Below are 18050 nucleotides of genomic sequence, written 5' to 3'. Positions count from 1 at the left end.
TTTTTGAAACAAGTAATTTTTTTCATTTCACTTCACCAATTTGGACTATTTTGTGTATGTCCATTACATTAAATCTAAATAAAAATCAATTTAAGTTACAGGTTGTAATGCAGCAAAATAGGAAAAACGCCAAGGGGGATGAATACTTTTGCAAGGCACTATACATGATTCCATATGTGTTATTTCATGGTTTTGATGTCTTCACTATTATTCTACAATGTAAAAAATAGTAAAAATAAAGAAAAACCCTGGAATGAGTAGGTGTGTCCAAACCTTTGACTGGTACTGTATATGTTTTTAAATAACATTCTTAGAATGTTCTCTCTAAGAAACGGTTCTCAGAACGTTACTAAAGTTTTCTTGTGGTTTTTATGGAAAGTTTTCTTAACGTTCTGAGAACGGAATGTATGTTGTTAAATAGCATTCTTGTAACATTCTCAGAAAGTTACTAAAATTTTATTTAGGTTTTTATGGAAAGTTTTCTTAACGGTCTCGGAACAATTTGAGAACGTGACTTTAAATAGAACCATGACGAAACTTGTAGGAAACGTTATGCTGAAGTACTGAAATTCCCACAGAAGAACGTTGTTTCTTAACGTTCTCTGAACTATTTGAGAACATTCCCAATGTCAAACCAGTTGGAGAACGTTCCTAGAACATTACCAAAATTGAAATTAAATATAACCATGTTTAAACTTTTAGGGAACATTCTGTTAAAGTAATGAAACACCAGTAATGTAAGTTCGTTAAATGTGCTCAGAATGTTCCAAAGCCAAGCACCTATCCTGCACCATTCCCAGGAAGTTGTGGGAAGGTTGTATGCAAAATAACCATAGGACAACCACACTCTCACCAAGCTCTAAGAAACATATGGTTCTCAGAACATTATGTGCTAGCTGGGTACAGTTGGGTTACAGTGTAGTAGACCTGTCCTGTTGTCATAGGGAACCGCCTTAACTAGTCAAGACAAGAAGAGCACAGAGGCTGACTGCTCTCCAATCAGCATTCAGCGCTCTAAATCCTCTGCTGGCTGGCTGGCTGGCTTGCTAAATGATGAGTATGATTCATGGCTGAGTAGGTGGAGGAATACTGTACTGACGGCACAGAAACACACTTATCTTTTACAGCAGTTTTTAAAAATGGCTCGAATACAGTGCATAATAGCCCTATAGGAGAATTGAAAAGGTAGGTTTAAATTAAGAGTAAAAATTGTCTAGATCATATACTGGGTTTTTTAGACTCACCAACAGAGTAAACCTATCAGTCTCTCTCCCTCTACCTTGAACATAACACCATTGAGTGCTCTAGTCTGCTAAATGACTAAAATGTAAATGTAGTAGCTGAGTCTGCAGACGCTTAGCAGCCGTCCATGGTCACTGGTCAGAGCTCAACCACCAGGTCAGAGTGGATCTGCTGGGAGAGAGTCAGTAGCCAGGGCCCAGGGAGGCTGTGGAGGGATTATATACTTACACCATGCCCTCTCTTCAGGCCTGTGCCTTCCTGGCTGCCTGTAATCCCCGGCTGGATCGCAGGCAGCACAGACTGCATTAAACCATAAAGCACCTGTGTCTGTACGGCTCAGGGCTGAGCTGAGACAGGAGACAATTATGTAATACTGTGCTGGCCTGTCTGCCTGTTCTCCTGCGGGCCGGCTACAGCTAGCCTGTCTGAATGTCCAAGTTCCCCAGGGTCAGCTGTAGTGACCAGATGCTGCCTCCCTCCCCTTCCAGACCTACGGTTTAGTCCTGTTGGCCTCAATAGAGGAATACAGACTGAATACAGACTGAATACAGACTGCACCACATCACTCCAAGCATCCCACCCCCCACCCCCATCTCATACAGTACCAGTGTTTATTTCAACATGTGTCCCCATTCATGGTTCCTGCAATCATACAGTTCATGTTTTAAAGCTGTTTGGAGTCAGGTTCTGGGAGTGCTTGCTGCTCTGCTCTGCTTGGGGAAAACCCTGGCGTTGAAATTTGTATTTTGTAGAGTTCTTTTGGTTGAGTCAGAGCTTAGCTGTGCTCCACTGTTTTGTGGTTGCTATGTAGAAAAACACTGGCCCCAGATTCAGAAGAGTGCAATAAAATCATCCAGGAAAAATACATATCCAAGTATTTTCAGGGTCATGAAGCAGACGGAGCATTGCTATGAATTGAGCGATGCTGTGGTCCGTCCAATCCCTACCCACTCCCCTAGCTTTCCATTTTAGAACGTTCGTATTTATTTTATGGAGGCTTCGAGACCGGGCCCTCTCACCCACATTTCTTGTAAGCAGATCTTTCCTTCCAGTTAACGGGGGGAGGAGGGAGAAAAGCCAAATGTTTAAGTATGGAATGTGCCATCTGAGGAAGTTTTTATCCCCAATTCCTTGAGCAAGTGGAAACAAGTGAAATGCTATTTGATCTCTGTCGAATGTTACTACACACCCAAAGCAGCGCTGTGTTCACCCTGTTACATTTGAGTCATCTTGCAATTCAAGCGTAAATGAGCAGGATATACATAGACTATAAACCTTAACCCTTTACACTCGTGGGAATTGGCCAATATGGATAAGGCTAAATTGAAATGTTTCTTACAGAAGAAATATGGAAAGCATATGCATAAGCATGGTAGTAATTGAAAGGGAACAGTTTGGAGATTATGGGAAAATTATAATACCAAAGATGAGGATACAACAGCTCACCTGACACAAGACTGAATCCAAACATTACACTGTTGATTGTATATGCATTTTACATTTACTGTACTTTCCATTGCATTTGTTGATAACGAAATCTGAAAATACTCTGGATACATTCAGTAACATAATTTGGGGTAGGTGCAACACAAGACAAATGACAAGGGTTTGAGTGAGAGGACTAACTGGTGTCTCCAAGTGGCCACACACCTTTCCAAAGTGTGCACAGTTCCTAAGTCATTTCAATGCACTTTTATGACTCAAAGAAGAGTGTTCAACTATAAGGTGTTTTTTAAGCTCTCCTAGCTGTGCTGTTGAGGAACCAGAGCAGCACACGTTGTTTTACTGGAACACAACCCTGCATCAAATGTATGCACGCATGACTGTAAGTCTCTTTGGATAAAAGTGTCTGCTAAATGGCATATATTATATATTATCACACAATTACTGTTGTTGTTTACGCAATCCAAAAACGGCCCATTATAAATCACAATCTGGGTCAGGTGGGCATCATTTGTAAGCTTGTTATATTGCCAACATGGCTAGCTAAGTTATAAAATACAATCTTAGAGGCAATTCAGAGAAACAGATCGTAATTTTGGTGTGCATTGAAAGGAGTCATGAGTGCATTCAGGTGCGTGTTCTGCAACAAATGTTCTTCACAATAGACAAACAGGCTCATTCTGTTCAGAACAACCCAGGGTATGACGTCATGTCATCTTGTAGTTGTACATCAAACATAGTGATCATAAACGTTGAATATAACACGGGTTTTATGATACGGAAATGTGAAGTGCACATTTGAATCGGTGTTTGGCTTGCTTGTATGACATCAAAGCAGTATTTATTATAAACCTCAATGTCTCATCGTTCAAAATACATTGATTCCGCTTAAATTACAGCATTTCCCTCACTCAGATAACAAAACATTTGAAAAGTTTGCTCAATTACCGGGAGGGATGGGGGCAACTTCTTGTCGCGTGCAGTGCTCAAGTTGAGAACGGCTGTCAGTCAAAACCCAGACAGCGCTGTGAAGTGCTCAGCCTGAGCTCTGACGTCATGCATAGCATGTTACTGTATAGCCTTTGCGTTCCTTTTTATGTGCTTATCATTGCCCAAATCTGCCATTTTCAACACAAGTGTAAAGGGCTTCTGTATTTTGGAAAATTGGTCAGCAGTTACTTGGTAACACACATATTATGGTTTTTGGAGTAGTATTTTTTTCCTGGCACTCTAATTTCCCCTCAGCCTCACAGCCACATGCTAGGGCTCCTTAGTGCTCTGAGTGGAGAGCTTCACATTTAGAATGTTTCCTGTCATTCTGCATGGAGCCATTAGGAGTGTTTGTTTTGTCGAAACACACTAGAGAAACACTATGTTTAAGAGGTTGTACTTAAAATAATAAACCAATTCCAATCCTGTTTTCCAAGTCCCCCCTCACCCACCACATATCTATCTCCAATCACACAAATCCAGCTACAGCCACGTCTTTTACAGCCTCAACATCAGAGGCTGACCTAATAACTAATTGGAGTGCATTTCATGTAGCCTATCAGGAATAGTGCATTTTTGTTGTGTTGTAGCTTTAGCCACATGTTTGATGTATTTGGACCCAGTGGGGAGCCTGCACTGAAACCGAACAGCCTGAATGGCGTCTATAAATTTCACTAGGATTTATCACCTTCGTTCAGGCAATTACCTCAAGCCCAGTTCCCAGGGCAGACACTGTGTCCGTGAAATGACATCATATGGGACCCTGGGCAGTGACCCTAACTTCACCCCACCCTCTCGCACAGTTTTTATGACCCCCTCTACCCCATCCCCCCGCCCAGTCCCCTCACACCTCTTAACCTCTCCCTGGCATTCATCCTCTTTTTCCTCCTCCCAAATAAACCTGCCACCTGCCCTCCTCCCCATTGGCCTGCCAGGGACCATGTGGTGATGGGGCTCAGCTTACCAGCTCAGGCCAAATCTCAGGTCAGCTTCCAAGTACTGCTCTTTCACTCTCGGTTTACCTTCTCATGTTTGATCACGGTTTACTATTTGTATTTTGTTGATTTCATTTGTTGGTCATTTCTAAACCAGGTATTTGATGAATTTTAGATGACACTCACTACAATGATGATTTACTATAAAATGGTATAGCACATTTTGGACGAACTGAAATAGATGGCACCAGCAGCCAGCTGGCCAATTGCAGGACCTATATGTGCAGAGTGCTCTAGAGTCTATGCTAGACTGACCAATTGGCGGCTGTGTTGGGAGACACAGACTATGACAGGATAAATAGAGACTGAGGGGAATGGCACAAGCAATCCTTAAGACTCCTTCAGACACAATGGTTTCTGGGAAGCAAGTTGCTTCTCATGTTGACTTTCTCCTCACATAATGTTCACGTAGCGGGGACTTGACACAAGAGTGATGAAGAATTCTGCAAGAAAAGTGAAATATAAGAGGAGGCATGCTAGTCACTCACAATATAGTGTTTCCATCCCTTTTCACTGTCATTTTAGTTCATTGTGAATGTGAGCATATGTGAACCCAGCACTTCAGTCCAACAGCCAGTTGGTGACACACAGGGGTGTCATTCTCACACTTAACTCTGTTACGTGACTGACCATTTGGCCTGTCAGTCACTCAGATGCCAGAAGGCCAGGGTTAACCCCAACTTCACTAAGTAGCAGTCTCACCATCATCAATCTGCCAGCCGCTCCACCTGACACACTGTATTGTCGTGTAGCCACAATGTAGCTCCTCTGTTTGGGGGAGTCCTCACACCCTAATGGAATCGCCTGGAACCTGGTATGTGATATAATGGTCTGTGTATTTGGAGCTGTAACTGTTTGGGTTGCTGAGAGAGGTTATCCAGTGACATTTTAATCGTCTTTCTGCCTTCTTTGCCTTGGCATTAGTGCTAATCTGTGGGATTAAAACTCAGGCAGTCCGACACTGGATGTACTGTCTCGTGGTGGTGGTTGTGTGCTTATTGCTGCTACAGCAGAGCAGGCAGTCTTTCATGTTGAAGGGTCAGATTGACTGTGGAAACTCAGGTTCTCAGGCAGTAGACGTTAGGGCGGTGGTATTCAAACTTTTTCAGCGGGGATTGTATTTTTCAAATTATCTTTCTCAATAACGTTTGTATATTGCCCTATAAAATAATCTGTACTCTTCATTTATGGTTCCCCACTGCAATTCCCCCGACTTTGAGTACCACTGTGTTAGGGGATGGTAGGGATGATGTGCTCTTAATATGCATAATGTAGCCTAGTTTCTCACTGCAACTGGGTGGAATTATTCTCACTAATCTATACTGTGCATCATATGCATTAAATTGAATTTGATTTATTGGACTGATATGATCTGTTTGTGTCATTTCTAAAAAGTAGGTGTAATCTGTACTGTATATCCTATTGTATACATATACATGTATTACTTTGCATACCTGCTTCTAATTACTAAAAAAATAAAAATAAATGTTATTATTCATATTGATTATTGTACTGCAATATTGAGGAAGCTAGCACACAAGAATTTCACTGCACCTTTTATACCTGCTGTAAACTGTGTATGTGACGAATACAATTTGATTTGATTTTATCTGAAATGTGTCAGTGGCTCTTTAATAACCTTTTACTGCAGTGGGCTAAATCAGGGTCACACAGTGTTTCTTGGTAGTCTTAAACAAATCTGCTTTGAAACCAAAGTATACACCTCACACACATGGTAATGGGTTTAAAAAAAGAAGACGGCTGTACCATGTCAGATATAGAGTTGAAATGTATTCAATTTGGAGTTTGCATCCTAATATTACACTATATATACATCACAGAAGACTGAAATAAACAAAACTGTTTGACATAGAAATACCAGATTTCCGGCTGTTCAAAAAATAAATATGTTTATTAATTATGAAATAATGAAAAATATTAATAACATTCCACCCATGAGGCCACTAGTCATTTGACTGCAGGAAAGGCTATGAAATTGTTGTTTGTGTATAGTATAGATTGAATCCTTACTTGAGGCTTGTAACTCACATTTTCACCCAAATCTCCCCTAACATCAATGCATGATTTTCAGTAGGTTTGCATTGACTGTCTGTGTGCATTTTGCCCTATGAGAACATGAATAGATGTTATAAAGGGATGTTACGTTATTTTTCTCTCTCTCGTTAACCAACCATCATCCCCTCTGGCTTCCTGATTAGCACTGCAGCTGTTCCTACATTGTAAGTGTGCTAAATGTGAATAGAAGCATAAAAACATTGTGTGTGTGTGTGTGTGTGTGTGTGTGTGTGTGTGTGTGTGTGTGTGTGTGTGTGTGTGTGTGTGTGTGTGTGTGTGTGTGTGTGTGTGTGTGTGCCCTCATTGGCACTCAAACACAGTAGTGTATGTTCCACAGTACTACAGTACATGTTCTAGCACTGTTTAATTTTCACATAGAACCAATGATGCACTGTTTAATTTTCACATAGAACCAATGATGCACTGTTTAATTTTCACATAGAACCAATGATGCACTGTTTAATTTTCAGATAGAACCAATGATGCACTGTTTAATTTTCACATAGAACCAATGATGCACTGTTTAATTTTCACATAGAACCAATGATGCACTGTTTAATTTTCACATAGAACCAATGATGCACTGTTTAATTTTCACATAGAACCAATGATGCACTGTTTAATTTTCACATAGAACCAATGATGCACTGTTTAATTTTCACATAGAACCAATGATGCACTGTTTAATTTTCACATAGAACCAATGATGCACTGTTTAATTTTCACATAGAACCAATGATGCACTGTTTAATTTTCACATAGAACCAATGATGCACTGTTTAATTTTCACATAGAACCAATGATGCACTGTTTAATTTTCACATAGAACCAATGATGCACTGTTTAATTTTCACATAGAACCAATGATGCACTGTTTAATTTTCACATAGAACCAATGATGCACTGTTTAATTTTCACATAGAACCAATGATGCACTGTTTAATTTTCACATAGAACCAATGATGCACTGTTTAATTTTCACATAGAACCAATGATGCACTGTTTAATTTTCACATAGAACCAATGATGCACTGTTTAATTTTCACATAGAACCAATGATGCACTGTTTAATTTTCACATAGAACCAATGATGCACTGTTTAATTTTCACATAGAACCAATGATGCACTGTTTAATTTTCACATAGAACCAATGATGCACTGTTTAATTTTCACATAGAACCAATGATGCACTGTTTAATTTTCACATAGAACCAATGATGCACTGTTTAATTTTCACATAGAACCAATGATGCACTGTTTAATTTTCACATAGAACCAATGATGCACTGTTTAATTTTCACATAGAACCAATGATGCACTGTTTAATTTTCACATAGAACCAATGATGCACTGTTTAATTTTCACATAGAACCAATGATGCACTGTTTAATTTTCACATAGAACCAATGATGCACTGTTTAATTTTCACATAGAACCAATGATGCACTGTTTAATTTTCACATAGAACCAATGATGCACTGTTTAATTTTCACATAGAACCAATGATGCACTGTTTAATTTTCACATAGAACCAATGATGCACTGTTTAATTTTCACATAGAACCAATGATGCACTGTTTAATTTTCACATAGAACCAATGATGCACTGTTTAATTTTCAGATAGAACCAATGATGCACTGTTTAATTTTCACATAGAACCAATGATGCACTGTTTAATTTTCACATAGAACCAATGATGCACTGTTTAATTTTCACATAGAACCAATGATGCACTGTTTAATTTTCACATAGAACCAATGATGCACTGTTTAATTTTCACATAGAACCAATGATGCACTGTTTAATTTTCACATAGAACCAATGATGCACTGTTTAATTTTCAGATAGAACCAATGATGTACTGTTTAATTTTCACATAGAACCAATGATGCACTGTTTAATTTTCACATAGAACCAATGATGCACTGTTTAATTTTCACATAGAACCAATGATGCACTGTTTAATTTTCACATAGAACCAATGATGCACTGTTTAATTTTCACATAGAACCAATGATGCACTGTTTAATTTTCACATAGAACCAATGATGCACTGTTTAATTTTCACATAGAACCACGATGCACTGTTTAATTTTCACATAGAACCAATGATGCACTGTTTAATTTTCACATAGAACCAATGATGCACTGTTTAATTTTCACATAGAACCAATGATGCACTGTTTAATTTTCAGATAGAACCAATGATGCACTGTTTAATTTTCACATAGAACCAATGATGCACTGTTTAATTTTCACATAGAACCAATGATGCACTGTTTAATTTTCACATAGAACCAATGATGCACTGTTTAATTTTCACATAGAACCAACGATGCACTGTTTAATTTTCACATAGAACCAATGATGCACTGTTTAATTTTCAGATAGAACCAATGATGCACTGTTTAATTTTCACATAGAAACAATGATTCACTGTTTAATTTTCACATAGAACCAATGATGCACTGTTTAATTTTCACATAGAACCAATGATGCACTGTTTAATTTTCACATAGAACCAATGATGCACTGTTTAATTTTCACATAGAACCAATGATGCACTGTTTAATTTTCACATAGAACCAATGATGCACTGTTTAATTTTCACATAGAACCAATGATGCACTGTTTAATTTTCACATAGAACCAATGATGCACTGTTTAATTTTCACATAGAACCAATGATGCACTGTTTAATTTTCACATAGAACCAATGATGCACTGTTTAATTTTCAGATAGAACCAATGATGTACTGTTTAATTTTCACATAGAACCAATGATGCACTGTTTAATTTTCACATAGAACCAATGATGCACTGTTTAATTTTCACATAGAACCAATGATGCACTGTTTAATTTTCACATAGAACCAATGATGCACTGTTTAATTTTCACATAGAACCAATGATGCACTGTTTAATTTTCACATAGAACCAATGATGCACTGTTTAATTTTCACATAGAACCAATGATGCACTGTTTAATTTTCACATAGAACCAATGATGCACTGTTTAATTTTCACATAGAACCAATGATGCACTGTTTAATTTTCAGATAGAACCAATGATGTACTGTTTAATTTTCACATAGAACCAATGATGCACTGTTTAATTTTCACATAGAACCAATGATGCACTGTTTAATTTTCACATAGAACCAATGATGCACTGTTTAATTTTCACATAGAACCAATGATGCACTGTTTAATTTTACAATGGGACAGACACAGTCCATACGGGCTGCTCCGACAGGCATTCTGTGAATTTGACATCTGTCTAAAATATACACCACTCACAGAACACTTTTCATGTCCAAAGATATCTGTGACTTAGAACCATACCAAACATCCTCATACTAATAACATGTCATCTGTGATGATATCTTTGTCATGTCATTTTTAGCCACGTTCTGATTAAGCCTACAGCTCTTGGAAGAACAAATCACCCCTCTTCCTGTAGTGAAATTCCTTCCTCAGTTCTTTCTAGGGGGTCAGCTGTTTTAGCCATAATGAGAAAGCGAGTATGGATACATGTGATGTTGTTTTGGTTGCTATATTTGACCTGAATTGGATTTGCTTCCTCTTAGTTACACAGGTCTTTGTCTGCTCGGGACATGAGAGGAGTCTACTGTTGTGCTGGTCATGTAGGGATATTAAAGTCTGCCTGGTTCCTCTGTTTATAGACCTGGACACCCTGCAGTGTTGATGGGTCAACTACAGCTCATTTAGGGAGTGTGGAAAGTCTGGGGATATATTGATATAACCTTTCCTCCTCCCACTTGGCTATATGTGTTACACATGCTGCTGTTGGATACTGTAGGTCAGATATGATCATTTACTTGGTAATGAACAGACAAGTTCTTAGTTTGTCCAGTCTTCAGCTCAGACCTCTCTCGATTCCCAAAGACAATTAGGACAATCCAATCAAGGTTGCTTTGCTTCAAGGCTGTTCTCTTCTCACGACATCCCTCCCCTCTCTGTGTGTCATATGGTACGGTGACGGTGTGGCCGTGTTGTACAGAATGTCACAGTGTTGTCATGCTGTTTCAGCTCAACTCACCTCCCAGGATCCACTATTGTTGTCACCCTGACACACTTTAGCTCAGATAATGTGAATTAGAAGGGGAAGCAGACAGTGCTGAATGATGAGGGAGGATTTTGAAGTCTAGACACTCAGAAGTTAGTTGGGCACTCAGAAGTTTTGGTAGCATGGTGCATGCACATGTAAGTCTGACACCAGTCAGCTAAGCCCAGCCTAGCTGTAAGTCTGACACCAGTCAGCTAAGCCCAGCCGAGCTGTAAGTGTGACACCAGTCAGCTAAGCCCAGCCGAGCTGTAAGTGTGACACCAGTCAGCTAAGCCCAGCCGAGCTGTAAGTGTGACACCAGTCAGCTAAGCCCAGCCTAGCTGTAAATCTGACACCAGTCAGCTAAGCCCAGCCGAGCTGTAAGTCTGACACCAGTGAGCTAAACCCAGCCGAGCTGTAAGTCTGACACCAGTCAGCTAAGCCCAGCCGAGCTGTAAGTCTGACACCAGTCAGCTAAGCCCAGCCGAGCTGTAAGTCTGACACCAGTGAGCTAAGCCCAGCCTAGCTGTAAGTCTGACACCAGTCAGCTAAGCCCAGCCTAGCTGTAAGTCTGACACCAGTGAGCTAAACCCAGCCGAGCTGTAAGTCTGACACCAGTGAGCTAAGCCCAGCCGAGCTGTAAGTCTGACACCAGTGAGCTAAGCCCAGCCGAGCTGTAAGTCTGACACCAGTGAGCTAAGCCCAGCCGAGCTGTAAGTCTGACACCAGTGAGCTAAGCCCAGCCGAGCTGTAAGTCTGACACCAGTGAGCTAAGCCCAGCCGAGCTGTAAGTCTGACACCAGTCAGCTAAGCCCAGCCGAGCTGTAAAGCCCAGCCTAGCTGTAAGTTAGGAGGTAACCACATACCATGAGCACTGAATAAAGCACTGAATAGAGGCCCATAGGCTTCCCCAGGACCACCCACTCACACCCCATCCACCCCAACCCAGCCCTGGCTCAGACCTCTGCCCACTCATTCACTGCCCACTAAGGCTGTTTCCCGGGTGAGCTGTGCCAGTTGGTGTGCCCTTGAATGAGACAGCGCCCTGCTAAGCACACTCAGATCCCGGGATTACAGTGAGGGGTTTAGAAGGGGGAGGAGTCTGAAATGTGAAACTGTTGTGTGTTGTTGCTGTGTACATAATGCCATGCTATCATGCAGCATGCTGTGGTTTTGTGTGACGGAAGCCCAGGGAAGTTCAGCTGTGGAAACTATTTCTGGTCGCGCGGCCGTGCTGAGTGCACTCCCGTTTCTTGTTTTTAGATAATTCCAATTGAAATTCTAGCTTGTGCTTCAGCAAATAACTAAAGGATTAAACATTTTATCACCGCTTTCACAGCCAATAGCGTGACAGACATGAAACATTTAAACAACGAGCAGCCGGGATTGATGAAATGGAATTAATCGTACCCAGATTGTACTTTAAATTGAACCTAGATATTTTTGAGTTGTTGCAGCGTTCTAAAGTTCTCAACCAGCAGTTTGTATTTTACTATGATACTTCAAGCTAAAGTAATTTGTTGATTGGGACTGTAGTTGGATTAATAAACCAAGTCCATCATGTCAAATTAACTAAAACAACATTCTCCTATCAGCTCCGATATATTTGTGATATACTATTCTAACGGTCAGATAGTCCACTTGGAATACATGTTGTTTATGTGTCTGTTGACAGTTATATTGCTGTAAGGAGGATTTGCCCATGTGGACGTTTTCTCAGCGAGAGCTTCTCACTGTATTACCACACCATTATATGACTGTAATTTCCAGATAAAGCATGTCTGCTTTGCCCTGGGCACTGTTAGGCCCTGTTTAGTCTCTCATTATGGTTCGTCAAATAAATATCCTACAATAGCCAGTTGAAAAGGGCAATGCTTGAATGGACTCTTTAAGAGGAGGCTGTACTTGGCCTTCAAGTATACATTCCTCCAGCTCAGTGCTCCCTCTGTGGTCCTGCTCCCCTCCCCTCCCCTCCCCTAGCCCTCCCCCTCCCTCGTACTCACCACTTCGTTCCCACAGGGGCCCTCGCCAAAGCAAACTCCTGAGAGGAAGTCTCCCCCTCCCTTTTTCTCCCCCTCCCTCTTTCCCTCTTTCACTCTTTCACTCGCTCCCTTCTAAGAGGGGCCATGTTGGGTAGTTTAGGCTAGGATTGCATTGGAGCCCAGTGAGGGTAATGTATTCATGGCATGTGGTGTGTAGCCAGGCTAGGAGGACGTATGAGGAAAGTGTTATGGCTGTGATGCTGTGTCTGTGTGGCCTGGTTATGGCTGTGATGCTGTGTCTGTGTGGCCTGGTTATGGCTGTGATGCTGTGTCTGTGTGGCCTGGTTATGGCTGTGATGCTGTGTCTGTGTGGCCTGGTTATGGCTGTGATGCTGTGTCTGTGTGGCCTGGTTATGGCTGTGATGCTGTGTCTGTGTGGCCTGGTTATGGCTGTGATGCTGTGTCTGTGTGGCCTGGTTATGGCTGTGATGCTGTGTCTGTGTGGCCTGGTTATGGCTGTGATGCTGTGTCTGTGTGGCCTGGTTATGGCTGTGATGCTGTGTCTGTGTGGCCTGGTTATGGCTGTGATGCTGTGTCTGTGTGGCCTGGTTATGGCTGTGATGCTGTGTCTGTGTGGCCTTGTTATGGCTGTGATGTGGTGGTGTTAAATAAAGACAGTATGGCTCCTCTCCTGTGAGATCAGTGTCAGATTTAGCCAGCAGGTCTCTTGTGGTGTCTGGGAGGGTCTGTTTTCTGACTCTGTGATGTCTAAGGCTCCACGTCTTCCTGGAGCTGCAAACCTCAGGGTAGAAATAGTACCAGACAGAAAGCTTTTGTTGGGAAAACAACAGCAATGGCAGTAATTACAGACTCCGGTTTCGCCACTCCTCGCATCTTAGAAAACCACAAGCAGGTGAAGGGGTCGAGTCATCGAGTCATCGTGGGGTCAGCTAGAGGTCTGGGTTAAATGCCCCTGAGCATTAACCTCAATGTCTGCTGCTTCTGATTGCGTGCGTGTGTGTGTGTGTGTGTGTGTGTGTGTGTGTGTGTGTGTGTGTGTGTGTGTGTGTGTGTGTGTGTGTGTGCGCGCCTGCGTGCGCCTGCGTGTGTGTGGTTAGACACTTAGAGAGGAAACAGATATGTGTGAGTCAGGGAGGGAGACATGAGATGCGTGTCCAGACAACCACAGTTATGCCCTATGCACTTGGGCCTTGTGATAACACAACTGCTTTATGATTATAGCTTTATGGGCCAGAGGCACAGCTAGAAATGACAAGGTTGTGTGGCGTGTTTTAGTCTGAGTGCCATCGTACGGTAGACTGAGGCAGGCAGTGCAGTGTGAGACCTGACTGACAACTACTTCCTCCCCCTCAGTGGAGGCTGGTGACGGGAGGACGGCTCATAATAATGTCTGGAACGGAGCGAATGGAATGGATTCAAACACGTTTGATATATTTGATACCATTCCACTGATTCCGCTCCAGTCACTACTACGAGCCCGTCCTCCCCAATTAAGGTGCTACCAACCTCCTGTGCTCCCCCTTGTGTTACACTTGAATTTAGTGGATTCTGCTATTTCAGCCACTCCCGTTGCTGACAGGTGTATAAAATCGAGCATACCGCCATGCAATCTCCATAGACAAACATTGGCAATAAAATGGCCTTACTGAAGAGCTCAGTGACTTTCAGTAACTGCCCTGGTCAACTGTAAGTTGTGTTATGTGAAATGGAAACGTCTAGGAGCAACAACGGCTCAGCCTTGAAGTGGTAGGCCACACAAGCTCAGAGAACGAGACCGCCGAGTGCTGAAGCGCGTAAAGATCGCCTGTCCTCGGTTGCAACACTCACTACTGAGTTCCAAACTTCCTCTGGAAGCAACGTCAGCACAATAACTGTTTGTTGGGAGCTTTCTGAAATGGGTCTCCGTGGCCGAGCAGCCACACAAGCCTAAGATTGCCAAGCGTCGGCTGGAGTGGTGTAAAGTTCGCCGCCGTTGGACTTTGGAACAGTGGAAACGTGTTCTCTGGAGTGATAAATCACGCTTCACCATCTGGCAGTCCGACGGACTAATCTGGGTTTGGCTGAATGGAAGCAAGTCCCCGCAACAATGTTCCAACATCTAGTGGAAAGCCTTACCAGAAGAGTGGAGGCTGTTACAGCAGCAAAGGGGGCACCAAATCCATATAAATACCCATGATTTTGGAATTAGATGTTTAATGAGCAGGTGTCCACAAACTTTTGATCATGTTCATGTAGTGTATTTTCCATTCATACCTATGTAGTATATACTTTTATGATACATCCCCTGTATATTTAAGGAATAAGGCCAGAGGAGGTGTGGTATATGGCCAATATACCACGGCTAAGGGCTATTCTTATGCATGACACAACACGGAGGTAAACATATCGTCATCCTGACACAGACCTCTGACACTGCCTAGGTAAACATATCGTCATCCTAACGCAGACCTCTCACACTGCCTAGGTAAACATATCCTCATTCTAACGCAGACCTCTCACACTGCCTAGGTAAACATATCGTCATCCTGACACAGACCTCTCACACTGCCTAGGTAAACATATCGTCATCCTAACGCAGACCTCTCACACTGCCTAGGTAAACATATCCTCATTCTAACGCAGACCTCTCACACTGCCTAGGTAAACATATCGTCATCCTGACACAGACCTCTCACACTGCCTAGGTAAACATATCCTCATTCTAACGCAGACCTCTCACACTGCCTAGGTAAACATATCGTCATCCTGACACAGACCTCTCACACTGCCTAGGTAAACATATCGTCATCCTAACGCAGACCTCTCACACTGCCTAGGTAAACATATCCTCATTCTAACGCAGACCTCTCACACTGCCTAGGTAAACATATCGTCATCCTGACACAGACCTCTCACACTGCCTAGGTAAACATATCCTCATCCTAACGCAGACCTCTCACACTGCCTAGGTAAACATATTATCATCCTAACGCAGACCTTTCACACTGCCTAGGTAAACATATCCTCATCCTGACAAGTGCAGACCTGAGGGCAAGGGCTAGATTACTCCATCTCACCACAGGAGCCAGGGTCCCAGAGCTGCACACAACCTGTTTCAACACTGCCTCTTCCTGGATCAATGTCACATGGCCAAACATGCCGCTATGTGTGGCCCCTTTGCTCAGTGAGAAAGAGAGAGAGAAAGAAAAGGGGAGAGAGAGAGAGACAAGGAGAGAGAGAGAGATAGAGAGAGAGAGAGAGAGAGAGAGAGAGAGAGAGAGAGAGAGAGAGAGAGAGAGAGAGAGACAAGGAGAGAGACGTTATGTTAGGTAGTCCCTCCTAACAGTACCATCATCTTGCTCAGCAGGAAACTTTGCGTGACTCTACGATCCGTGCCGAGGTGTAGCAGCACTGGCAAAACATTTTACTCTAGTTGTCCATCAGATTCCAGCGCCATTACTCTGCTCTTTATAGTTCTCTCAGCCCTCTCTCCCACACAGAGCAGAGAGCAGCTCCACTGCACCTAATGGTGCGGTGCGGTATGGTGTAGCTCTGCTGGCTGCCATCCAGACCAGCCTTGTTGTCTGCTACTCCCAGCCTAGACACACACAGAACAGAGCCTCCAGCTCTTATAGACACATCTACTGCTGCCCTCACACACTGGCATAGGTCCACTAGCTGATGTTGTATGGATGAGAGTATTTGGACACATGGATGTTTTCTCTGGAATACACCATCAAGTTAGATGATGAACAGTATCAAACACCTCTGAAGGGGATGTTGTGTAAAGAGTGTTGGGTCAGTAACCGAAAGGATGCTTGGTTCGAATCCCCGGGCCGACTTGGTGAATAATCTGTTGATGTGCCGTTGAGCAAGGCACTTAACCCTAATTTCTCCTGTAAGTCGCTCTGGATAAGAGTGTCTGCTAAATGACGTGAATGTATGGAGGACTTGTACAGTATAAGGAAGTGTATTGCAGACCACTCCAGTAGATTCCTGTGGATGTTGATAATGAATGGTCTCTTTCTCTTTTCTATATAGTCTCACAGCCCAGTTCCAGTTCCAGCCAAGAAGTCCAAACTGGAGAAACTACACTCTCCATCACCTGACAAAGAGAAGCAATCTGATTGGTTACAATCTCTATCAAAATCAGCGAACAAGGTTAGTAGCTCATGATTTTCTTCAAGGTCAGGGGGATCCTACAGATGTAGGGTCTTAATTTGAGCCAGTTTGCTGAAAATAATCCTGCAGCTACAGGAAATGTGAATTATTATGTGGATTATAATTAACATACATTTTTGGTAGGGGTTGATACATTTTTCATTAGGACAAATCAAGTCTGACATTTTGAAGTGGGAATTACAAACTTTAGAAGCCTTTTTAAACCTTTAATACACAACACGTTTGCATTTCCTGCTGTGTAGGAAAGTTCTCAGCAACAAAAGAGTGATCAAATTAAGATCCTACATCTGTATACAGAGTCCGTGTCTAATTGATTGTGTTACCTTACCTTATACAGTTGTCAATCGTCTTTTTACAAACCAGTCTGCCTTATGAAATATGATTTCACTGTACCTTTCCAGGGATGTTTTTCAAATTCCCCATTTCACTGTATTATATTGTATGAATTCTATATTTTTTCAGGATCTGAAACCGGTCCAGCTCAAACAGAGACTGTCAGCCTTCCGCCCGTGGTCCCCCAGAAGTCCATCTGCTGAGAAGGAGAAGTCTACTAGTCACAATAAGAGGTCAGTCAGAGACAGACAGTCATGTTGTCATAGTTTCACTCATCCATTTCACCACACCACACTAAAGGAGTGTTTGGCTGTAACATTCCTATGGGATTAATGTAATGATGGCCAATAACTACATTGTCCATTGCTATGATCCCTTACTTCATATTGTTGAAATACAGTAAATAAGGTAACTTGCATTTTCTTGTCATAACAGATTAGTCCACAAAAACGTAGACACGTCTGTAGTGCCGAATGTGGCCCCAGCTCCATTGGCCTACCAGAGAGAGGAGCAGGCCCCAGTGGGCCACAGCCAGGCTCCAGGCAGGGAAGACCAGCACATCAGCTCCAGACCAGCACCACAGTGTGGAGACTCACAGCCTGGGCCCAGACCTGTCCACATCAACACCAACACTAATAACACAGCCAACGGTGTGGAGGACATGGAGACTGACGGGGAGATTGAGGTGGACAACTGTGATGACTGTGAGTATGACACACTGTTGTGCAGACATTCT

General features: G+C 42.4%; 1 protein-coding gene across 1 annotated transcript in view; it reads left to right on the top strand.

Moving 5' to 3' along the window:
* The window catches only part of LOC311138699 (ski oncogene-like), a 49977-nt gene that overhangs the window by 28184 nt on the left and 3743 nt on the right, over positions 1-18050 (top strand). Inside the window, exons 2-4 of the mRNA XM_084173488.1 lie at positions 16841-16960; positions 17444-17547; positions 17750-18018. Of these exons, the coding sequence (XP_084029614.1) occupies positions 16841-16960; positions 17444-17547; positions 17750-18018 (493 nt within the window). The remainder of the gene's footprint in view (positions 1-16840; positions 16961-17443; positions 17548-17749; positions 18019-18050) is intronic.

This window comes from Coregonus lavaretus (assembly GCF_964263955.1).
Source record: "Coregonus lavaretus genome assembly, chromosome: 12".
NCBI lineage: Eukaryota > Metazoa > Chordata > Actinopteri > Salmoniformes > Salmonidae > Coregonus > Coregonus lavaretus.
This window is presented reverse-complemented; position numbering and strand designations above follow the sequence as displayed.